Genomic DNA, 24,610 nt, shown 5'->3' with positions numbered 1-24,610 from the left:
GGAGTCACCATCCCTGGAGGTATTTAAAAGATGTGTAGATGTGGCGCTTAGGGACATGGTTTAGTGGTGGACTTGGCAGCTCTAGGTTAATGGTTGGCCTTGACAATCTTAAAAGGTCTTTTCCAAGCTAAATGATTCTATGATTCTACGAAAACAGAAGTTAATTCATGGATAAAGAAAGAAAAGAAAAACCTTCAGGATTTCATTTTCACCCCATCTGTCTCCTAATTCTTTGAGAAAGAGGAGTTTTGCAGTCAGCCAGTGCAAAGATGGAGACCTCTCCCTGCTCCCCAATCAGCCAAGACCCTTAGTGTGAGACCAGCCTTCATGGGGGTAAGTGCCTAAATGCCCACGATCCTCTCTGAGCCACTACCAGGTGACACAAAGCTGCTCCCCAGACACCCAGCCCCGCTGAAGTCATAGAATCATAGAATCACAGAATGGTTTGGGTTGGAGGGGACCTTTAAATGTCATCTAGTCCAACCCCCCTGCCATAGGCAGGGACATCTCCCAGTAGATCAGGTTGCTCAAAGCCCCATCCAACCTGGCCTTGAACTCTTCCAGTGATGGAGGACCCACAACTTCTTCAGGCAACCTGTGCCAGTGTCTCACCACCCTCATCATAAAACATTTCCTTATGTCCTGTCTAAACCTACCCTCTTTCAGTTTAAAACTGTTGCCCCTTGTTCTGTCACTACAGACCCTGGTAAAAAGTCTCTCTTCATCTCTCTTATAAGCTCCCTTTAAGTATTGAAAGGCTGCAATAAGGTCTCCTGGAGCCTTCTCTTCTCCAGGCTGAACAACCCCAACTCTCTCAGCCTTTCCTCATAGCAGAGGCGTTCCAGCCCTCTGATCATTTCTGTGGCCTCCTCTGGACCCGCTCCAAAGGTCCATGTCTGTCTGGTGCTGGGGACCCCAGAGCTGGATGCAGTGCTCCAGAGGGGTCTCACCAGAGTGGAGTAGAGGGGGAGAATTCCGTCCCTCGACCTGCTGGCCACGCTTCTTTGGATGCAGCCCAGGAGATGCTTGGCTTTCTGGGCTGCAAACGCACATTGCCAGGTCATGTTCCATTTTTCACCCACCAGTACCCCCAAGTCCTTCTCCTTAGGGCTGCTCTCAATCCATCCTTCCCCCAGTCTGTATGGATACTAGGGATTGCCCTGACCCTGGTGTAGGACCTTGCACTTGGCCTCATTGAACTTCATGAGGTTCGCATGGACCAAGTCCTGCCAGGACTGCCAAAATCTCCATCCCTGCAATGGCAATTGGAGACAGCACCGGCGAAACCTGTCAAGATGGTGCTTTGCTCTGAAGTACCAGTCCCACCATTGTATTTTTTGAGGGGTAAAGATGCAAACTGCTTTAATTTGCAGCCCCTCGTACGTGTGAGCATCAAGATGTGTCGGCACGCCCCATGCCATGACACTGGGGACCCCAGTGGTTTCCAGTGGGTCCATACTTGCTACTACCATAGGGGCCATCGTTGCTCCTCAGCTCTTGTTTCTGCAATCTGGGCGGGTGTGCACACAGATGGGATGTTTCTCCTGACCCTAAATCCTCCTCAATGCTGGGACACGTCCCTTGCTTGGTGGCCAATGCTGAGCTGCTCTTGCTTTGCCGCAGGGCTCTGGGCTCCTCTGGGATGAGAAGATTAGATATGGCTGGGGGAGAGGGAGGGGAAAGGCGGTGTTTCCAGCAAGACGAGAGTTAAAATAAAGACTACTCCTCTGTGGAGGAGAGAAATTAATGGCTCCTATAAGCAGGGAGTGAATCTGCAAGCCAGGAAGATCTTGGCAGCCTCTGGGGAAGGAATAAGGATTTTGGAGGGCTCAGACCAACTGTAAACGTGTCACGTATTTAATGAGTAAAATCGTTTTTCAGGTATTTTAGGGCTGAAACGATCTGCAGAGCTCCCTGTTCATGGCAGATCCTGTGTCCTCTCTCCCACCAGGGCTGGTGGCAAGCCCTGGCTCTGCTGAGCCTCCATCACCAGGACCCCAATATGCTCCAGGAGTCTCAGAATCCCAGCACCGCAAGATCCCCTCCTGGTCCAAATCCTCAAAGCGTGGGGCTGGGAAGGAAGCCTCTGCCCACCCCCCGCACTCCTGGTCCCACCTCGTACCCCTGCCTCCCCCAAATCCCTGCACAAAGCATCTGCCTCCATAGCACCGGCAGGTCTCTGCCCATCCAGCACCCATCAAAGGGACAAAACAGGGGCTGTGACACCAAGCCCTGTCCCTCGCTGCCTTCCCCCCTCTCTGTGTTTCTTTCCCCCCACTGCAGTCCCTTTCTTCCCATATATTTGAGGCAGGACAAAACTCATAACAGCAGTGACTCTGGTCCTGGTCACTCACGAGGCTTCAGTCCCAGATCAGCATCGCAGCAGGGACAGCCAGGAGCTAAAGCCACAGCAGCCGCTTTCCTTATCTTTAACCCTTTTTTACCAAACAACCACATTTCCACCCAGGCGACCCCATCCCCGTCCTGGGGTGCCCCCCAGCCAGCAGCAGGGCCTGGGGCACCCCCATAAAGCCAGTCCCCATCTTGAGTTCCTCTAGATGTCACCCTCAACCGTCTTTTCCCCCGCTCGGATTTTCCTTTCTCCAAGATCCTGCTTTTTTTTTTTTTTTTTTTTTTAAATTCCTTTCTGATCTCTTTCCGGCCATGTGTGATTGCAGTTTCCTCTGGGCGTCCATTTCATCAGCCCGAAATTAAGGAGCGGAGGAGAGGGGCGGCGGGCAGCCAGCAGGAGCCCTCCCCCCTCCCCACCCACCACCACCCCGACCCTGCATCCCGCATCCCGCCCCGCCGGGACCCCGCTGCTCCCTGGGCTGGCTGAGCACCCCTCGGCACCCCCTCGCCGCACCCCTCTCCCAACCCCGGCCCCGCTTGGCCCGGAGGCCGGGGGGGGATCCGCCACCTCAACACAGGCACTGTCAGTTTTGGGGTGACTTTGCTTTTTTTTGGCTGGGTTTTCCCCCCACGCCACCCTCTTCACCCGCAAAGGTGCCTCCGCCATCCTGCGGTGGCCGGATGGTTTTTCTCCCCCCTGGCTCTGAACCGCAAGGCCGTCGCCACCGGCGCTGCCCATCTTCTCCCACCGCCGCTGGATGCCAACACCGGGGCCAGATTCAGCCTCAGCGAGAAGGTCACGGCACCTCCAGCCCACCCCTTTCCTCCCCGTCGCCGAGCCCGGCTCCGTGCCGCGGCCGTGGTGCGGCGGAGGGGACATTGGCCATAGAGGAAACCCGTGCCCGGGGCGAGCGGAGAAAATCCCTGGGGAGGTTTCGGCTATTTGGTTCGTCCTCTCCTGCATGAGACAACCCCGGCTCTGCGGCTCCGCCGGGCGATGGCCGCACAGTGAAGATGTCCGTGGCCAGGCTCAACAGCGTCAATGGCTTTCTGGAGGACGGCAGGATGGAGGCAGGGGACATGGGCAGGATCCTCCGCTGCCTGGAGATGGGCACCGTCCTCACCTTGTTCTATCAGAAGAAGTCACAGAGGCCGGAGCGAAGGACCTTCCAGGTGAAGTTGGAGACCCGGCAGATCATCTGGAGCCGGACACCAGAGAAGGTGGAAGGGGACAGTGAGTATCGGTGGCAGCGGTGCTGTGGACAGGGGATGTGCTGGTGGGGTGCCTGGCCACAGTGGGGTGCCTGGCCGTGGGGTGCTTGGCCACGGTGGGATGACTGCCCACGGTGGGGTGCCTGGCTGTGGTGGGCCTCACCATGGTGGGATGTCCTGCTATGGTGGGGTGCCTGGCTGTGGGGTGTCTGGCTGTGGTGGGGTGCCCCACTGTGGTGGGGTGCCCAGCCATAGGGTGCCCAGCCATGATGGGGTGCCTGGCAGTGGGGTGCCTGGCCATGGTGGGCTGCCCTACTGTGGTGAGGTGCCTGGCTGCAGTGGTAAGCCTGGCCACAGTGGGGTGGCTGGCTGTGGTAGGGTTCCTGCTGCAGTGGGGTGCCTGGGCATAGTGGGGTGCCTGGCTGCAATAGGGTGCCTGACCACGGCACAGTGCCCAGCCACAGTGGGGTGCCCAGCCGTGGTGGGGTACCTGCCACAGTGGGTACCCGGCCATGGTGGGGTGCCTGGTCATATGGTAGGTAGCCTGGCCATAGTGGAGTCCTGGCCATATTTGGATGCCCTACCACAGTGGGGTCTCTGGCCATGGTGGGGTGCCTGGACACAGTGGGGTGCCCTGCCATGGTGGGATGCCCTACAATGGTGGGATGCCCTACAATGGTGGGATGCCCAGCCATGGTGGGATGTCCTACCATGGTGGGGTGCCTGGCCATGGTAGGACGCCCAGAGATATAAATGCAGGAGCTGCTGGGCTGAGCAACCCTCGCCTCCTCCATCCCAGCTCATGTGGTCCATAAGCTGCCGTAGGGCTCAAGCTGCTGCCATTTCATCCCTGGCAAGGAGGTAAAGGAGCTGACCACCACCTTGCCTGCTCACGGTGCTTTTAAACCCAAAAATGGGGTGCTCAGGCTTCTGGGGCAGGCAGCAGCATGGGGTGGAGCATGGTGGTCTTGCAGAGAGGACTTGGTCAGCTGGGCTCTGCCCCACATGCATTAATGACGTCAATGCAAAGTTTAGACTGGTGGCACTGGCGCCCAGCACAGCAGATGCTCCCACTGGAGCATCCATAAAAATCACCCTTACTTATGGGTTCACCGGTGGCTAGTGGGCTGTTGGGGCATAGTCCCACTGCCAGGCATTGGTGGGGCTCCATGCCTTGGTACTCGTTACTTGGTTGCTCATTACCTCAAGGCTTGCACCTCCTCTTAAATTGAGCTAAAAAGAGCCAATGGATGAAAACACGGGACTGGGGTGACATGGAGCTATACCATCGCTTCATCCCACATCCCCATGCAGGGAGGAACCCAGTTTTGGGGTATCATCTCACCTGGACGATGGCAAAGCCCAACCTGGAGGTTTGGGAGACGACAGGTGGCTTTTCCCTGGGGGGGCTCAGAGGGTGTCATTAAAAATCACCAATCACCCACCCAAAAATCACCACCCACCGCTAATTTTGTGCGAGACAGAGCAAAATCCCCAGGAGGGTTCAGCTCCCGCTCAGAGGGGTCGACCCCAAGCTGGACTGCTAGCCACGGAGAGGCTTTGAGCCAGGAAGAAGGGTGGCAACTGGAGATGAGCATCAGCACAAGCAGGATCCGTGCTTGTCGGGACCTGCTAGGCACAGGAGCAGATTTGTGGGAGGAGGAGGAGGAGGGATGGGCGAAGGGAGGAAGGGCACCCATTTTTGGAGAGGTGGTTTTAGTCCTCATGGGGAAGAGCTCGTTCTCCGCTCACAGAAATAATGCGGTTCCGGCTCCTTGGGTTTTTTTGAGAGCACTGCGTGCCACCAGGACGAGATCTCAGGTTGCTCCTGATGCCCTGCCTCAGTTTCCCCACTGGTGCCTTGGGATCTGGCTTCTCCCATGCGACGGCCCAAAACCCCCTGTGGGAACGAGTGGGCATCCTCCAAGGTCATCCAGAAGGGGGAAAAAAAAAGGAAAATCCCTCTGGAAATGGTACAATCCTGCCATCCAACCCCACCACCAACTTCCCCCAGCCCTGGGTGGGAGCAATCCCGGTCTTGCTGCTGGGCTGGAGCATCTTCACCCCCTGGTCCAGCCCCGCTCCGTGTTTGCATGTCCTCCCGCTTGCTGTGATTTTATGGAAGCGCCAGGATCTCCTATTCATCCCTGGGGTCTCGCTCCCACCCCACGCCTGACCTCACGCCTGCCTGGGCCATTTTAAATCCCCCCCTTCAACCAGGCACCCCGCTTGCAGAGGGATTAGCGGGGACGACCGACAGCGCTGATGTCTCTGTTACAGACTGGCAGGGCCAGGACACGGATCCTGGCTCTCCCTGAGACGCCCCACACCATGCAGGCTAATTACACGCTTCGTTAAGCAGCCGACGGACACGTGTCCGTGCCAATGGGGTCGCCTGTAGCATCGCCTCCAAAATTAACTTCATCCTGGAGGGTTTTCAGCTCATTGCCCTCGGCAGACCCTGGTCCCCAGTGCAAGGATGAAATCTAGTGGAAAACAGCCCAAAAGGGATCTTTACAAGAAATTAAAAGAAATAGGGGTGAAGGCAGCTTAGCAAACCCAAAAGCATTTCAGAGGGGTAGTTTGCCACGACAACAGCTAATTGGGATCACACCTCCAGCCTTGCTAATGCCAAATAATTAGAAATAGGACCGTTTGGGGAGGAGAAAATCCAGATGGGGTTTAACGCCGCTGGACCAGGAGGAAATCTTTCATTTCAGGTTTTAAATCAGCTTCACAACGCCACGGGGAGCCCTGAGGGATGCGGTCGCCCAATCCCCCCTGTACAGGACGGTCTGAGCTGCCACGTGTCCTTCAAGAAGGGGTGACCGAGGCAAACACGAGGGAACATGGCTCGTGCCACCGCAGCTCTGCCCAGGCCAGCGGGATTTCCCAGCACGACCATTCCCTCTGACCACTTTGCTTTGTTTTTCTCCTAATGCATTAAGAAAACTCCCAGGCTCTCAGCATCCCTAAAAGCCACCGGGCAGACCCTGGTCCTACATCATCTTCCCACCATCCCTATATTTAAAACCTTCTTTGCACCTCGCTTCTCACTTTGCATTAGAAGAGAAAAGGGATTTTCGCAGCTGGAATCGACTTCCAGAGTGTTTTAATCACCCGGGACCCCTGAGACAATGCAGGGAGGAGTTTGGAGACATAGTTCTGACATGATCGCTGCAAATCCGCTGCAGATGTGGTTTCCAGGAAGCCGCCGGCCGCGTTGCATTGTGCAGCCCCGCGCCGCTCCCTCTTCCCTCTGCTCTTCGTGGGGCTGGGCTATTTGCCCTGCAGAGAAGGACTCGGGGGTACTGGTGGATGAAAAGCTGGACATGAGCCAGCAGTGTGCACTTGCAGCCCAGAAGGCCAACCGTATCCTGGGCTGCATCCAGAGCAGCGTGGGCAGCAGGTCGAGGGAGGGGATTCTGCCCCTCTGCTCTGCTCTGGTGAGACCCCCCTGGAGCACTGCGTCCAGCTCTGGGGTCCCCAGCACCAGACAGACATGGACCTGTTGGAGTGGGTCCAGAGGAGGCTACCAAAATGATCAGGGGGCTGGAACAGCTCTGCTGTGGAGAAAGGCTGAGAGAGTTGGGGTTGTTCAGCCTGGAGAAGAGAAGGCTTCAGGGAGACCTTATTGCGGCCTTTCAGTACTTAAAGGGGGCTTATAAGAAAGACTGTAGCGACAGGACAAGGGGCAACAGTTTTAAACTAAAAGAGGGGAGATTCAGACTACGTCTAAGGAAGAAATTTGTTATGCTGAGGGTGGTAAGACACTGGACCAGGTTGCCCAGAGAGGTGGTAGATGCCCCATCCCTGGGAACATTCAAGGTCAGGTTGGACGGAGCTCTGAGCAACCTGATCTAGGTGAAGATGTCCCTGCCCATGGCAGGGGGGTTGGACTGGATGATCTTTGAAGGTCCCTTTCAACCCAAACCATTCAATGATTCTATGATTATTGGCAGCACCCAGAAGTCAGATCCAAGGCCAGATCCTGGCAGTATTGAATATGGGGGATGGCTGAGTTCTGACTTGTTGGCAGAGCCCTGCTAGCCGCCGGCTTCTCACCCCTCTCCAGCACCCTGTGGATGGGCAGGTTTGGGAATGAGCAGCTGGTTTTTAACCTATAAACCTGGTTTTACCCTCAAATATCTGCCTGTTTATACCAAAGTGGGTTTGCTCCAAGCCATGGGGGCTGCACGGTGACAGCAACGGGGTTTCATTTCTTAAGATCTAGTCCCAAAACCAAGCACATGCAAGGGTGCAGAACTCCTGTATCACGTATGCTAAAATCCCACCCCCAAATCTGTGAAATTTGGCTTGCGGTCATCCAGCGAGGGAAGGCTGGATAAAGCCTCCAGTGTTTTCCGGAGCTTTTCTGCCAAGAAAAACTATTCTGCACCTCTTTTCTTGCTTAATCAGCCCGATTTCTCCCCCATCCCTTATTCCTCCCTGCGCTTGGCTTTTATTTATCCCCTTTGGATTAGGCTGAGGGTTTCTTTCGAGGCACCGGCACGCCTGCACCCTTCCCCACCGCCACATCGGAAACACGGCTGGGCTGGAAATTCTCCGGGAAATGACCCATTTCCTCGGCAGGACAATACCCCGGTGCGGTGGTCCGGCCGCGCTCGGCCGCACAAAGCCCTTTCCGGTGCCGGTGCCTCAGCCCCAGAGGGCAAAACTGCCCGGGGGTGATGCTCATAGTATCGAGAACAACTTTGGGTGTTATTATTAATATCATCGTATTATTTTTCTGCCTCTGGTGAAACCTGTCCACTCGGCAAAACCAGGGATTGGAAATCTCCCCCGGCAGCGTAGCAGTGAGGAAGACCGCGGTCCGGAAACCCAGCCCTCCCGCTGCCGGCAGGGCTTTATATAGCGAGATAATGAGAGAGCAGCATGGCAGGAAAGAAACGCCCTGCGGTCCGGGCTGCCGGGGCTCCAAATTGCCACCTTTGGGCAGACGTCTTCAATTAAAAGATGAGCTCAGCCTGCCCTGGAGCAGGGTCTGTCTTGGGGAGGAGAAGGCAGGGGAAAGGTGGCTGGAGATGTGCCAGCTGGGATGGGGCAGGCTGAGCCTGGAGGACATGTGGCACCCACAAAGCTGGGAAAACCGGTGGGTAGCACTGGGGACGCCACATCCTGGGGACACAAGTCCCTGGAGGACACACAGGGGTAAGGTGCCATCACACACCTGGGTGCAGTGCTGCAGGGACACCCCGTCCTGGGGACATGGCTCCCTGGAGGACATGTGGCCATGACACCCATGGTGCTGTCATACAACTGCAGCAGTGCTGCAGGGACACCCTGTCCCGGGGACACGGATCCCTGGAGGACGCATGGCCATGGCACCTATGATGCCATCATGCACCAACGGGCAGTGCCATTCTGGGGACACAGTTCCCTGAAGGATATGCAATACCCATGGTGCCATCACACTAGCAAACACATCACTGGAGGGCAGCAGGGACATATATCCCTAGAGGACACGTGGCCACAGCACCTACAATGCCACCACACACCCATGGACAGTGCCACGGGGACACTCCATCCTGGGGACAAGGCTCCCCAGAGGACACATGGTCTCCTGGCAATCCCATCTCCCGCAGCCTCCCCTAGCCCCACACATGGGTCCACGGTGGCAGGGTGGCTGGGGACAGTCCCATGTCCCTCTCTCCCCACAGTCGACATTCGGGAGATCAAGGAGATCCGCCTGGGGAAGAACTCACGGGACTTCGAGCGCTACCCCGAGGATGCTCGCAAGCTCGACTTCACCATGTGCTTCATCATCCTCTACGGGATGGACTTCAGGCTGCGGACTCTCAGCGTGGCTGGTGCGTGGGCTCCCTTCCCACTGCCCCTGGCCACCCTTGGGCTCTCAGCCCCTCCCCAGCATCCCAATTCCCCAATCCCAGCCTCACTAATCTCCTCTTCCTTCTCCAGCTTTCTGCGAGGAGGACATCAACCTGTGGATAACAGGCCTCAACTGGCTGGTGGTGGATACCCAGAAAGCCCAGACCCCACTGCAGATTGAGAGGTGAGGAAGGACCAGTGGGTCCCATTTCCCAAACCCCGTCTGGGGGTCTTGGGGATGAAACCTCCCCGGGTTTAGTCCCCCCCAGGGCTGAGCGCTGTCTTTTTTCATCCCTTCCTTCCCAGGTGGCTGAGGAAACAGTTTGATGGGATGGACCGGTCGCGGGAAGGCAGGTGAGCACCGTCACGACCCCATGCCGGGAAGTGGCTGGTGGGTTCAGCTGGACAGGGCCATACACCCCCACCTGCACCCCAAATCTGGAGGCTGAGCAAGGCTGGGAGCGGGATTTGTGGGGCAAGGTAGTACCAGGTTATTTGGGTTCTTGAAGGCACCAAAAATCAGAGACTCATGCTGTAGGGACCACAGGGACCCCAATGCCCCCATGCCCGCTGCTGCATTTCCACCAGTGCCGGGAGGGACTGGACCATTAATGCAGTCCATAAACATCTCCCCAGTTCAGGAAAAACCCCAAATCAAGTGAATTTGGACTTAAATGATTATGGGGATGGGGATGGCCATCACCTCCAGATGGAATGATGGCTTAGAGCATTCTTGGTTCTTGGACGTGCTTCTCCTCAACCCTTTGCTCACGCTTGTGCCAGACCCTGTGTAATTAGGGGTCTTGTGCCACTGCGGGGATCCACAGCCCAGTAGGGTGGGAGCCCCACCCCAGAGACCACGCTGGCACCAGGATTTGGGGTGGGAGACTTGGTGTTGGGAGCTGAGACCCAGCTGGGGATTGTCCCTGACGCCGGCTCGCCCTCCCACAGCATCACAGTGAAGGACCTGAAGGCCATGCTGCCCCAGGTGAACTACCGCGTCCCCAACATGAGGTTCCTGCGGGACAAGCTCATGGTAAGGCCCCCCCCGGGCACCCCAGCTACGCAGAGAGAGGGTCTTCGAGCCCCCACAGCCAGTCTGGAGCCAGCCTTGGTGTCGCTGGCTCCAGTTGGGTGGCCCTGCTCTCAAGCAACACCCTCTCTGGCAGGAGGTGGAAGCCAGGAACGAGATGACTTTCTCCCACTTCATCCAGTTCTACAAAAACTTGATGTTTGATGCACAGAAGTCGGTAAGAGCCATGGCTTGTCCTCCAAAGCATCCCCCACCTGGTGCGGCGTGTCCCCAGCCAGCTAAGCCCGGTCCCCTCCTTTGCCTTGCAGGTCATCGAGCAGCTGGAGCTTTCTTTCCCGTTGCGGTGAGTACCCAGGAGCTGCGTGGCTTCCATCTCGGCCAAGCCTCCAAGGGTCAGATCCATCGGGTGGGCAATGCAGCCGGGCTGCGGGGCAGAGCCTGGGGAGAGCGGAGGGTCCGGGCGGCGCACGTGGCCCCGGAGCATCTCCCAGCGTCGGGATGGAGGGGATGGTGGGGATGGCAAGGGTGGTCTGAGGAGCAGGGATGGGAGAGGGAATAGGAGCAGGGATGGGAGAAGGGATGAGCAGGGTTGGGAGCAGGGATGGGAGTGGGGATGGGAGTGGGGATGGGAGAGGGAATAGGAGCAGGGATGGGAGAAGGGATGAGCAGGGTTGGGAGCAGGGATGGGAGTGGGGATGGGAGTGGGGATGGGAGAGGGAATAGGAGCAGGGATGGGAGAAGGGATGAGCAGGGTTGGGAGCAGGGATGGGAGTGGGGATGGGAGTGGGGATGGGAGAAGGGATAGAAGCAGGGATGGGAGCGGGGATGGGAGTGGGGATGGGAGAAGGGATGGGAGCAGGGATGAGCAGGGATGGGAGAGGTGATGGGAGAGGGAATGGGAGTGGGGATGGCAGTAGGGATTGGAGCAAGGATGAGCAGGGTTGGGAAAGGGGATGGGAGAGGGGATGGGAGCAGGGATGAGCAGGGATGGGCAGGGATGGGAGAGGGGATGGGAGCAGGCATGGGAGCAGGGATTTGAGCGGGGATAGGTGTGGAGATGGGAGCAAGGATGGGAGCAGGAATGGGTACAGGGAAGGGATCAAGGATTTGAGCAGGGATGGGCATGGGGATGGGAGCAGGGATGTGACCAAGGATGAGTGCGGGGATGGAATTGGGGATGTGAGCGGGGATATGAGCAGGGATGGGTGCCAGGGGTCATAGAATCACAGAATAGTTTGGGTGTGAAGAGACCTTTAAAGATCATCTAGTCCAACCCCCCTGCCATGGGTAGGGACATCTTCACCTAGATCAGGTTGCTCAGAGCCCCATCCCACCAGACCTTGAATGTTCCCAGGGATGGGGCATCTACCACCTCTCTGGGCAACCTGTGCCAGGGTTTCACCACTCTCATTGGAAAAAGTTTCTTCCTCGTATCTAGTCTGAATCTTCTCTCTTTTAGTTTAAAACCATTTCCCCTTGTCCTGTCGCAACAGGCCCTGCTAAAAAGTTTGTCCTCATCTTTCTCATAAGCCCCCTTCAAGTACTGAAAGGCTGCAATCAGGTCTCCCCGGAGCCTTCTCTTCTCCAGGCTGAACAACCCCAACTCTCTCAGCCTTTCTTCCTAAGAGAGGCGTTCCACCCCCCTCATCATTTCCGTGGCCTCCTCTGGACCTGCTCCAACATGTCCATGTCTGTCTGGTGCTGAGTGTTCCAGAGCTGGGCACAGCACTGCAGGGGGGGTCTCACCAGAGCAGAGCAGAGGGGCAGAATCCCCTCCCTCGACCTGCTGCCCACGCTGCCCAGGATACGGTTGGCCTCCTGGACTGCGAGCGCACATTGCCGGCTCATGTCCAGCTTTTCATCCACCAGTACCCCCAAGGCCTTGAGCAGCAGGGCTGCTCCCCATCCCTTCAACCCTCAGCCTCTATTGAGACTGGGGGTTGCCCCGACCCAGGTGCAGGACATTGCACTTGGCCTGGTTGAACCTCATGAGGTCCCTCTGGATGGCAGGGACACGTCGCACTGCCCTCCTCCCCACATCCTTGGGCAATGCTGCATGCTTCGGCTGGGTTCCTGCCTCTCCCAGGTCACAGGGTGACACCGGGAGTGTTTGCTCTAGCAGCACCCAACAGCTCGAGGTGCCCCTGGCATCCCCATGACCGGTGCTTTCCCTGAGCCCCTTGCCAGCTGCCACGGAGCAGGGCAGGAGTGGGGGGCATCAAGGGGCCAAGCTGCTGGTAGGCACTGGCAGCCTTAACTCCCCATGGGGTCTACCCCAACTCCTGCTCCCGGTCCTCGCTGATGGCCACTCCGTGTCCCAGGAACGTGGACCGCCCCGAGCTGTGCCAAATCTCCCTTTACGACTTCCAGAAGTTCCTGCTGCACGACCAGAAGGTGGGTGCCCTTAGAGACCTCTGGGGCATCTCTCTCAGCCCCAACCTCAGGGACCCCCATGGGATGCCCCTGCCCTGTTCATCCCATAACGGCGGCCTTGTTTGCACCCCAGGAACCCTGGGCCAGCGACGTGGGCATGGTGCGGGACTACATGTGCACCTACGTCAAGGAGGGCTCCAGTGAGGCAGCGGACCCCTCCTTCCAGTTGGATGAGGTGGGTGGCCCCACGTGGCACCCACCCAGGGGTGTCTCCCCAGCCCTGGCAGGCTCTGACCTCTCTGCTTCGCCCCTAGTTCCTCACATACCTCTTCTCCAAGGAGAATATGGTGATGGACGCCAAGTATGAGCGCGTGGTGCCCGAGGAGATGAACCACCCTCTGTCCCAGTACTGGATCTCCTCCTCCCACAACACGTAAGGACAGGGTGGGCTTTCTTCGGGGACCCCCACGAGCACCCCATCACCCCTGGCCGGGGCAGCCCTGGCCGCTGATGGTCCTTCTTACTCCTCTGCAGGTACCTGACAGGGGACCAGTTCTCCAGCGAGTCCTCCCTGGAGGCGTACGCCCGCTGCTTGCACATGGGCTGCCGCTGCATCGAGCGTGAGTCCCCCCAGCACCCTGCGGTGATGTTCAGTCCCCCTCGGCACCCCATGGTCCATCAGACAGACCATCCCCTGCACCCATCCCATGGCACTGGGTGGGGAGTCTTCCATGTCCTTTGGGGGCCCAAAAACACGGCCCCAGTGCACAGTCGGTGACCAGCATGCATTAACTGAGGTGTCTCCTCTCTCAGTGGACTGCTGGGATGGCCCAGACGATCTCCCCATCATCTACCACGGCCACACGCTCACCTCCAAGATCAAGTTCTTGGACGTGCTGCACACCATCAAGGAGCACGCGTTCGTCACCTCCGAGTAAGCCCCAGCCCCCCAACAACACCCCAATTCTGGGACAGGCAGGCAACCTCTGCCTGAATTCCCCTTTCCTTCGCCTTCATCCCAAGTCACCATTCCCACCTGCTTCCTCCAGGTTCCCCATCATCCTCTCCATCGAAGACCACTGCAGTATCGTCCAGCAGAGGAACATGGCCTCCCACTTCAAGAAGGTCTTTGGGGACATGCTACTCACCAAGCCAGTGGACATCAATGCCGACGAGCTGCCTTCACCCACCCAGCTCAAGAAGAAGATCCTAATCAAGGTGTGGAGCAGGCACCACCCCAAAGCCTCTCTTTGCAGAAGGGACAAGGACCATGTTGGGCTGGGAGGGATGGTGATTCTCCCAAATCTTGGGACTGAAGAGTGATATCCCTCCGTGCACAAGTAGGACATCTCTCCGATGTCCTACTGCAAGAGATGGTCAAGAGGAGCAGGGGGTGGTGGAGAGGTACCTGCAGGAGCCCGAGCGTGGCCTGAGGGCTGGGAGCTCAGTGTGACGGGGACACCGTGCCCACTGCTGAGCTCTCCTCCCTGGGCTGTCCCCAGCACAAGAAGCTGGTCGAAGGGAACCTGTACGAGGAGGTCTCCACCGCCAGTTACTCGGAGAATGACATCAGCAACTCCATCAAGAACGGCATCCTCTACCTCGAAGATCCCATCGACCACGTAAGGGGCTCCCTGCCAATGGCAGGGATGAGCATTGGCGTTTGGGTTGGGCATGGGGCATGGGCTCTCCTAGACCATTGCAACGCTGTGGGGGATGGAAGGGGCAGAAACAGGGGTCTCAAAGCCCCATCCCTCCATGCCATCATCCTCCCTGCCCTGGTGATGCTCTTCCTCCCTCCCAGACCTGGAGCCCCCATTATTTCGTCCTGACGAGCAACAAGATCTACTACTCAGAGGAGACATCCCGCTACCAGTTCAACGAGGATGAGGAGGAGGTGGAGCAGAAGGAGGTGCGTGAGGGACGGGATGCGTCCACAGGGCAGGGGAATTTAGGGAGGACTCTGTGGGGAGGGGGAGAGGGTGGCAACGCCCCGTTGATGCTGATGGCTGGGAGGAATGCTGACCCTGGGGCATCTCTCCCATTTTGGGGTGAACTCGCAGGAGTTCAACAACAACGAGCTGCACTTCACGGAGAAGTGGTTCCACGGGAAACTGGGAGGTGGCCGTGATGGGCGGCAGATCGCCGAGAAGTTGCTGCACGAGTACTGCACCGAGACAGGCGGCAAGGACGGCACCTTCCTGGTGCGCGAGAGCGAGACCTTCGTGGGTGACTACACCCTCTCCTTCTGGTAGGAGCCCCAGGGGGAGGCAAGATCCCACCCTCCCTGAGCCATTCTGGGTGATCCCACCGGGGGTCCAGCTGATCCCTGGTTTGGTGGCTGGGATGGTGTTTTGGGGAGGAAGCGCCAATTCTTTTCATGGCACATGGACCCCCGAGCGTGGGATGGTGGGGATGTGGACCTGAATTGACTCACTCCTGCTTTCTCCCCACCACCATCTAGGAGGTCCAGCCGGGTGCAGCACTGCCGGATCCACTCGCGACAGGAGGCCGGCGCCACCAAGTTCTACCTGACGGACAACCTGGTCTTCGACAGCCTCTACAGCCTCATCTGCCACTACCGCGAGGTGCCGCTCCGCTGCAACGAGTTCGAGATGCGCCTCACCGACCCCGTCCCCCAACCCAATGCCCACGAAAGCAAAGAGTGAGGACGGTCCCCATCCCCATCCTCTTGGTCCCCTGGGTCCACCAGCCTCCTCTATCCCCAGTGTCAGGTCTTGGGTGTCCCCCGGGATGTGGGGATGCCGGCACCAGCCCACGGCCTCCATTCTCTGCCTGGTCAGGTGGTACCACGCCAGCTTGACGCGCCTGCAGGCCGAGCACATGCTGATGCGGGTCCCGCGAGACGGAGCCTTCCTGGTGCGCAAGCGCAGTGAACCCAGCTCCTACGCCATCTCCTTCCGGTGAGTGTGGCCACCCTGGCGTCCCGAGGCTAGTTGGGCTCGGCCACGGTGCCCACATTGCTGGCCAAGCTGAGAACTGTCTGGCTCATGTCTAATGTGACTCCATGCTGGGTGGCAGGGGTTTGCTTTGGGTCAGCAGGGTGACATGGTGGGACGCATGATGCTGTCATGGGGGGACCCCTTAGGTGCAGTGATGGGAAAGCCACATCCTCAGGGTGGTCACCCTGGTGGCATCCCCATCATGGAGCCAGGGTCCGGCCACCCCTCACATATCCCCCCCGGCTCTCTTGGCCCCAGGGCGGAGGGGAAGATCAAGCACTGCCGCATCCAGCAGGAAGGTCGGCTCTTCATGCTGGGCAGCTCGGCCGAGTTCGAGAGCCTCGTGGACCTCGTCAGCTACTATGAGAAGCACCCGCTCTACCGCAAGATGAAGTTGCGCTACCCCATCAATGAGGAGACCCTGGAGAAGATGGGCACCACCGTGAGTGCTCCGGGCAGTGGGGATGGTGGGGATGGGAGCTTTGTGCTACAGGCAACCAAGCCCCATCCCCAGCTCCACCATGGTGGGAAGGGCTCCTCCAGCCTCTTGGTTGAAACCCAACCAGAACCAGCCAAGCTCGTTCTGCAGCCATTGCCCATGGCTATAATTCCACCGTAATTCACTTCCAACGAATTGCAAAGGGTTATTAGGTCCCTCTCAACCTCCTCTGGATCACACGTGGTGGCCCGGCTCCTACCACATTCCCTTGTAGCCGCTGCCCGCATCCGGGTGACCCACTCAGGTGTCTCTCCCTGCAGGAGCTGGACTATGGAGCCCTGTATGAGGTGCGGACCCCCCACTTCTACGTAGAGGCCAACAAGATGCCAATGGCCAGGGTAAGGGGCTGAGCTGGTGTCCTTGGGAGGTGGAGGATGGTGGGAGATGACAATTCTAGTGCTGGGGCTCTTGGGCAGTGTCCTCCCAGACCCACCACATCTCCCACCACCGACCTGAGAAGTGGTGATGTTTTGCTGCATTTTTCTGACCCTCAAGTGATGCTGGAGCTGGTGGGACCTTTCCACCTCCCCATCACTTGGGGACAGTCCGAGTTCCAGTGACTGCATCGTAACAGTGTGGTAGGCGAGGTCTGGAGAGAGCCCAGCCTGGAGCAAGGACCTGGCACAAGTTTGCCCCAACAGTGAGGAATCCCCCATGGATCCCTTTGCACTGGGGAACCCCAAAAGAGCAGGTTTAGGGTCAGTTCCCAGGTGGTGCAGTCTCCATCCTTGGAAGTTTTTGGGATCAGGCTGGTCTTGGAGCTGGCCCAGTCTCCATCCTCGGAGGTTTTTCGGACCAGGCTGGTCTCAGAACTGACCCAGTCTCCATCCTCAGAGGTTTTTGGGACCGGGTTGGACTCAGAGCTGACCCGGTCTCCATCCTCAGAGGTTTTTGGGAGAGGGCTGGTCTTGGAGCTGACCCTGGAGGAGGCTGGACTGGAGCCCCAAGGTTCCTTCCCTGTGATCCTACAACCTCATGGTCCAGCACTGCTTAAAGGACCCTTTGCAGCAGAGCAGCTCTGACTAAGACCAGACATGGGAAAGCTTAACCCAAATGGGTTTTTCCTGGGGAGTGTGGGAATATCAGGGGATTAACCCCTTCACTGCACCAGGAGAAACCATTGGGGGACCCAGAAGAGGAACCCGCTTTGCGCTGAATGTGGTGGTCCTACAGGACCACGGGCGCCTCCAGCTCTCCTGTCCCGTCTAACATGTCTCAATGCTGGCGTGGGCAATTTGGGGGCATCATTTGGGGTGTCGGGCCCTCAGGAGCCCCCATGCTCTACCGTGGGAGCTCGAGGAGCTGGGCTGAGCAGGCAGCACTGCCTGCCAGTGTCCCCAGGCGCTGGGTGGTGATACATGTCCCTCTCTCTGGTGGCCCAGTGCACAGTGAAGGCTCTCTACGACTACAAAGCGCAGCGGGAGGATGAGCTGTCGTTCTGCAAGCAGGCCATCATCCACAACGTCGACAAGCAGGACGGCGGCTGGTGAGGGCGGTTGGGTGGCCCCCGGGTGGGTATCACCGTGGGTGGGTGGTGGAGGGGACACCCCGGGTTTTCCCGTGGGTTGTCCCATGGTGGGTTTTAACTGCCTCCTTTTCTGTCCCCCCACCCCTTCTCCAACCACTCCCTGACATTGCATGCAGCATGAACATCCCTGTCCCCCCCAAAATTGGTCCGCTTGCCTTGATCCTCTCACCCCTTGCAGGTGGCGGGGGGACTACGGGGGCAAGAAGCAACTGTGGTTCCCGGCCAACTACGTGGAGGAGATCGTCAGCACGCAGGCACAGGAGCAGGATGAGGCCGTGAGTGCCATGTCCCCGCGCACCTGGGACCGAGGCCACCCGAGGTGCTCCCAGCCTTGTGCCAGCCCAGAATCTTATCCGGAGGCTGGGGGATGCTCCCAGCCCCGCTCCAGTCCAGACCCTTATCCAGAGGCTGGGGGATGCTCAACCGCGGAGCAGAGCATGCCGAGAGGGTGGTTTTTTCTCTGCTTTTGCTTGGACTTGGTGGATTTGCAGGGTTGGAGGGAAGTTGCCAAACAGAGCGGGCGCTGGGCTCAGCCGCCCCCCACCACCCCCTCTTCCTTCCTCTCTTGCAGTCATCAGAAAACAGCCCCCTGGGGAACTTCTTGAAAGGCTTCATCGACGTGCCGTCCTGCCACGTCGGTGAGTGTCCCCGCCACGTCCCCGCCACAGCTGCGGGACCCCACACTGAAGCTTAGTGTTGTGAGCTGAGGCTTCCCAAACTCATCACGTGATTGCCAGCCGGGCTCATGCTTGGCACAACGTGCCAGGGAGCAGCACATAGCTGGGTTTTGAGGGATTTGGTTGATTTTGGGGGGATTCAGAGGAATTCGGAGATTTGGATGATTCAGGGGATATTTACCCCTGGCTGAAAGGAAAATGCATTTCAGCGTGGAAAGCTGAAACCATTTATTAGAAAAATGGGACCCTCACAAGAGGAGGACCCCAACGGCTGGTGGGGTGCCAGGGAGGGCTGGTGGGGGCCTGGGAGCGGGACCGCTGAGGTTTCGTTTGCTCCACAGAGCCATCCGTTGGGAATGTCTTCGAGTAAAGCCCCCCTCTGATGTCCTTATAGTTATCTCCAAAGACGGGAGGAGCTCCAAACCATTTGTCTTCACCATCCATTCCCAGCAGATGTCCCACGCAGCCCAGTCGCTGGATGTGGCCGCGGACACACAAGAGGAACTCAGCGAGTGGGTGGCCAAGATCCGAGAGGCCACGCAGAACGCTGACGCCAGGGTGAGGGGCATCGGGTTGCAGAGGATGGGGGTGGATTGTCCCCCAGCAGATGGTCCTCAACATCTCAAGAGGAGGCTGGGTGGAGACATTCAGCTCCTGTTTTCCCTTGTGCAGATGCAGGAGGGGAAGATCATGGAGCGGAGGAAGAAGATTGCACTGGAGCTCTCCGAGCTGGTTGTGTATTGCCGTCCGGTGCCGTTCGATGAGGACAGTAAGAGCTGGAGAAGGGGGGATTAGCGTGGGAAGAGATGGGTGGGGGGAACCAAGTGGTCATGGCGGACCAACCCCCGGGCCACCAGAGAGCCCTGTGTCCTCTGCTGATGGCCACCTTGGTGCTTTCAGAGATTGGCACAGATAAGGCGTGCTACCGGGACATGTCCTCCTTCCCGGAGACCAAGGCGGAGAAGTACGCCAACCGCAGCAAGGGCAAGAAGTTCCTGCAGTACAACCGGCGCCAGCTCAGCCGCATCTACCCCAAAGGGCAGCGCCTGGACTCCTCCAACTATGATCCGTTGCCCATGTGGATCTGTGGTAGTCAGCTCGTGGCCCTCAACTTCCAGACGCCTGGTAAATCCTGCTCCTGGGGTAGCTGCTGGGCTCATCCTCACAGGTCACCCCAAAATTCCCATCCCTGGTGGCTCTGCCCTGGGTCCTATTGCTGGAGGTGGTTTGGATGATCTCTCCAACCTTTGTCCTCATCCTGATTGGGACATCTCCATGCAATTCTTGGGTGCTTCATGCAAATCCCAGCTGCATGCCTTCTCCAACCACGGCTGGGGGCTCTTAGCAGGGGGTTTACCAGGGCAGGACCTTCTGCCCAAAGACCTCAGGGAGGTCCCTGAGCCCCATGGCTCAGAGCTTCTCTGTCCCGGCGGCCACAGACAAGCCGATGCAGCTGAACCAGGCGCTCTTCATGCTCGGCGGCCGCAGTGGCTACGTCCTGCAGCCCGACATCATGAGAGATGAGACTTTTGACCCCTTTGACAAGAACAGCCTGAAGATCGTGGAGCCCATCACGGTCCAGCTGCAGGCAAGTGGGCGAGGACAGCAAGTGCACCTTGAGGTGGTCACCATCAAGATGCAAACTCGCTTCTTCCTTGGTTTTGGGTCAACTGGGGGTGGTTTTTACATGTTTCAGCCACATATTTGCTCCATGGAGTTTGTTACCCCATGACCTCTTGGGTTTGTTGGTCTTTCTCCGCATGCAGCATTGTTTTTCCTGGGAGACAACCCCACAATTGCACAGAGCTGAACCTAACCTCACCAAGAGCGAGGTGGAGGGTAAAGTAGCTAAAACAAGCCCAGAGGCACCTTACCCAACCCTTGGGCAATTTCAGTGTTAGGGCTGGGATGGGTTGGTTTGTAGGCACCTGACTCTTGAGCATGGCATGAATCCAGCAAAGGTTTTTAAATAATTTGGTGGATACTGCTAAAATCAAGCTAAAACGGGTCCAAAGTCATAAATCAGGTGGGGTGTGGCTAATTATGGCCATGAAGCTTTTGGCAAGCCCAAAACACCCAAAATTTTTTTCGATGAGGGTGGTGAAACCCTGGACCAAGTTGCCCAGAGAAGTGGTAGATGCCCCATCCCTGGAAACATTCAAGGTCAGGTTGGATGGGGCTCTGAGCAACCTGATCTAGATGAAGATGTTCCTGCTTATGGCGGGGGGGTTGGACTAAATGACATTTAAAGGTCCCTTCCAACCCGAACCCTTCTATGATTCTATGATTCTAAAACAGCCAAGCCATGGGGTTGCCCCAGAGAGTCCTTCCTCACCTGATGTAGCCAGACCTTACCGTCCTCTTCCTCCTGCAGATCCTCGGTGCCCGGCACCTACCCAAGAATGGGAGGAGCATCGTGTGCCCCTTCGTGGAGGTGGAGGTGTGCGGCTCTGAGTACGACAACAGCAAGAACAAGACAGATGTTGTAGGTGAGGATCCACACAGGTGACGTTCCTACCCAGCCCCTGCAGCCTGGGGACAGGCAGGGACGCCAGGACAACCCTAACTGTGCCCTTTGGGGTCCTCTTGGACATGTGGGTGATGGGGCTGGGTTTCATGGAGGAGTGAAGAGGACATCTCCCATTAACATGCTGGTGCCATGCCGGTGATGTCCATGTGTCCAGCCCCGCTCTGACCCTCCCCGCTCTCTCCTCGCCCCCCAGCTGACAACGGCTTCAACCCCGTCTGGCTCTTCAAGCAGTTCGTCTTCGACATCAACAACCCTGAGTTTGCCTTCCTCCGCTTTGTGGTGTATGAGGAGGACATGTTCAGCGACCCCAACTTCTTGGCACAAGCCACTTTCCCCGTCAAGGGCCTCAAAACAGGTATGGTCCCTCCATCCACACCATTGTCATCATCATCACCATCACCATCACCATCATCATGGAATCATAAAATCATCAAATGATTTGGGTTGAAAGTGACCTTTAAAGGTCATCTAGTCCAACCCCCCTGCAATCATCATCATCATCTCCTTGGGGATCTGGCCATGGTGAGGGGCTTAGACCCTGCCATGGGGCTGAGCTCGTATCGTGGTGTTGTGTCCAGGCTACCGGTCGGTGCCGTTGAAGAACAGCTACACCGAGGACCTGGAGCTCGCCGCCCTCCTCATCCACATCGAGATCATCAACGCCAAGGCAGGTGGCCTGGACAGCTCAAGGAACCCCATGCCTCAGTTTCCCCAGCTGGAGCAAGGGGGCAACAGCACCCTGGGGTGTCCTGTCTACCCCACCAGCCTCATACTCTTGTGTTGGAGCAGGAGGAAGACGAGGAGAATCTCTACTCGTCCATCCAGCAGCTACGGGACCGTGCCAGCGAGCTTTCCAGCCAGGTCTCCAGCTATGAGCGCACCAACGGCTGCGACTCCCGCTACCAGCAGCGCCTCGACGAGTTACGGGCGGCCCAGGAGCGGCTCATGGAGCTCACCGAAGTCCGCAACCGCAAGTGAGTGTCCCCTCCCCGTGCCTTCAGGGGGTCCCTTTCAGGAGGGTCCCTAAGGCCACCACCTTGCTCCCCACCAGGTTGATGGAGAAGAAGAAGAGGGACCGGCAAATGGTCACCAAACGCAGCTGAGATGGATGGACAAGAGCCCGCCAGCCGAACTGCGGACCCCTCCCACCACCTCCTCTCCTGCTGCAAAGGGAGGTGGGGTGGCCAGATCCAGAACCCAACCCAATGCCCGAGCCTGGGCGATAGCGGTGTGACAAATTTGGGGACGAAAGGGGACTTCGGGTAGCTCTGCCTGTGACATTTCTCCGTCGGGGCGAGGCAGGAGGTGGGATGCTCCGGCGTAAATCCGGGGCACCTCCGGCTTCGTCCCATGTCCCCTGGGGTGGGTGGCCATGTCCCTGTCACCACAAGGTAGCCACCACAGCTCCTTTTCACCCCACGTCCTCCGTGTCCCACCACCCCATGGCAGAGAGGGGCGATGAGCTCCACAACCGATGGGGAAACTGAGGCACGGGTGCCCAGCTGGCCCATGATGGGGCAGGACCAGCCACCTCCATCCTGGGGACAGAATCAGCTGGCAGTGAGGCACCAGGATGGGGACGCAGGGGACACTTTTGGGGGGGGGTAGGGGGGCATTTTGTCCCCCCCGCTATAAATATCTGTATTTTCTTCTTTTATCCAGCGTGTACATATGGCACGGGGGGGGGTCTGTACCAGCCGCAGTATTAGGGCACAGGGGGGGACCCCAAAATGTCCGGAAATGCCCCTGGGACAGGCACGAGGGAGCAGGGGACCAGGTCTGGGGGTGTCCCACAGGGCATGGTGGCCGGTGACAGGGTGCCCCGAGCAGGCACCAGGCAGACGCGAGCACCAAGGTGGCCCCAGAGGGGACAGGGATGTCCCCGAGGTGACACCAGCGTTGGCATCAAACCCTGGGGACAGGGACAGATCCTGCCGGTAAAGCCAACGGAGGTGGTGCTCGGCGGAGTGGTGGCTGGGGACATCTGGGGGTGTCCCCCGGGATCGGGGCGTCCTGGCGGGGGGATCTGTGTATTCTTTGTATGAAAATAAATCTATTTAGCCAATATTTATACCCCGTCGCCGTGGTCTGGTCCCCCCCCCAGGCTGTGCCCACAGTGCCGATGTCCCTGGGGTGGGTGATGTCCCCAGGGCGGTGGCTCGGTGGTCCTGGACCCCTGAGCTCAGCGTGTCACACTTGTCCCCACGATGTGTCCCAGCAGTGGTGGGGACACCCAGGCGGTGCGTGGTTTTGGGGCTGGGATGTGTGTGCTGCGGCGGGCAGGGACACCCAGGGAGGGGACACGGGACACAGGCCATGGGACACAGGGCGCAGGGGTGCGGGGGGACAGGGACAATGGACACAGCAGCGTGGGGATGCAGGACACAGGGTCATGGGGACACAGGGCCATGGGGACATAGGGCTCTGGGGACAGAGGGCTATGGGGACATGGGACACAGGGCCATGGGGACACACAGCTATGGGGACACAGGGCTCTGGGGACACACAGCTATGGGGATGCAGGGTCACAGGGCATGAGGACATGGGACACAGGGCTCTGGGGACACAGGGGTAATGGGGACACAGGGCCATGGGGACACACGGCTATGAGGATGCAGGAACTATGGGGACACAGGGCTCTGGGGACACAGGGCTATGGGGACACAGGGACTATGGGGACATAGGGACACAGGGCTCTGTGGACACAGGGACTATGGGGACATGGGGACACAGAGCTCTGGGGACACAGAGCTATGGAGATGCGGGAACTACGAGGACATGGGGACACAGGGCTCTGGGGACACAGGGGTAATAGGGACTCAGGGCTATAGGGACACACAGCTATGGGGACACAGGGACTATGGGGATATGGGGACATACATAGGGCTCTGGGGACACAGTGCTATGGGGACAGACGGCTATGGGAACACAGGGACTATGGGGACATGGGGACACAGAGCTCTGGGGACACATGGCTATGGGGACACAGGGACTGTGGGGACATGGGGACACAGGGCCATGGGGACACACAGCTATGGGGACACACGGCTATGGGGACACGGGGACGCAGGGCCATAGGGACACGCAGGTATGGGGACACACAGACTATGGGGACATGGGGACGCAGGGCCATAGGGACACACAGCTATGGGGACACACGGCTATGGGGACACAGGGACTATGGGGACATACATAGGGCTCTGGGGACAGACAGCTATGGGGACACACGGCTATGGGGACACAGGGACGCAGGGCCATAGGGACACGCAGGTATGGGGACACACAGACTACGGGGACATGGGGACGCAGGGCCATAGGGACACACAGCTATGGGGACACATGGCTATGGGGACACAGGGACTATGGGGACATACATAGGGCTCTGGGGACAGACAGCTATGGGGACACACGGCTATGGGGACACAGGGACTATGGGGACATACATAGGGCTCTGGGGACAGACAGCTATGGGGACACACGGCTATGGGGACACAGGGACGCAGGGCCATAGGGACACACAGGTATGGGGACATATGGACTATGGGGACATGGGGACGCAGGGCCATAGGGACACACGGCTATAGGGACACACG

The 24,610-nt window shown here is 58.3% G+C and overlaps 1 protein-coding gene across 1 annotated transcript; it reads left to right on the top strand.

Moving 5' to 3' along the window:
- The first annotated feature begins 2,643 nt into the window (after positions 1–2,643).
- On the top strand, positions 2,644–23,089 carry LOC142078474 (1-phosphatidylinositol 4,5-bisphosphate phosphodiesterase gamma-1-like). Its single transcript, XM_075141026.1, has 32 exons — positions 2,644–3,586; positions 9,246–9,395; positions 9,505–9,598; positions 9,721–9,768; positions 10,366–10,450; positions 10,584–10,664; positions 10,756–10,790; positions 12,769–12,841; positions 12,954–13,055; positions 13,135–13,253; positions 13,355–13,440; positions 13,634–13,754; positions 13,870–14,038; positions 14,323–14,442; positions 14,625–14,732; positions 14,884–15,071; positions 15,285–15,485; positions 15,625–15,744; positions 16,042–16,225; positions 16,543–16,620; positions 17,665–17,768; positions 17,989–18,085; positions 18,382–18,448; positions 18,882–19,045; positions 19,160–19,256; positions 19,388–19,612; positions 19,927–20,075; positions 20,862–20,976; positions 21,211–21,372; positions 21,596–21,684; positions 21,807–21,991; positions 22,069–23,089. Exons 1-32 carry the CDS (start codon positions 3,367–3,369, stop codon positions 22,118–22,120), a joined length of 3,888 nt encoding a protein of 1,295 aa, XP_074997127.1. The 5' UTR covers positions 2,644–3,366; the 3' UTR covers positions 22,121–23,089.
- The last annotated feature ends 1,521 nt before the right edge of the window (positions 23,090–24,610 follow it).

The sequence above is a fragment of the Calonectris borealis genome, chromosome 2 (assembly GCF_964195595.1).
Source record: "Calonectris borealis chromosome 2, bCalBor7.hap1.2, whole genome shotgun sequence".
Lineage (NCBI taxonomy): Eukaryota > Metazoa > Chordata > Aves > Procellariiformes > Procellariidae > Calonectris > Calonectris borealis.
This window is presented reverse-complemented; position numbering and strand designations above follow the sequence as displayed.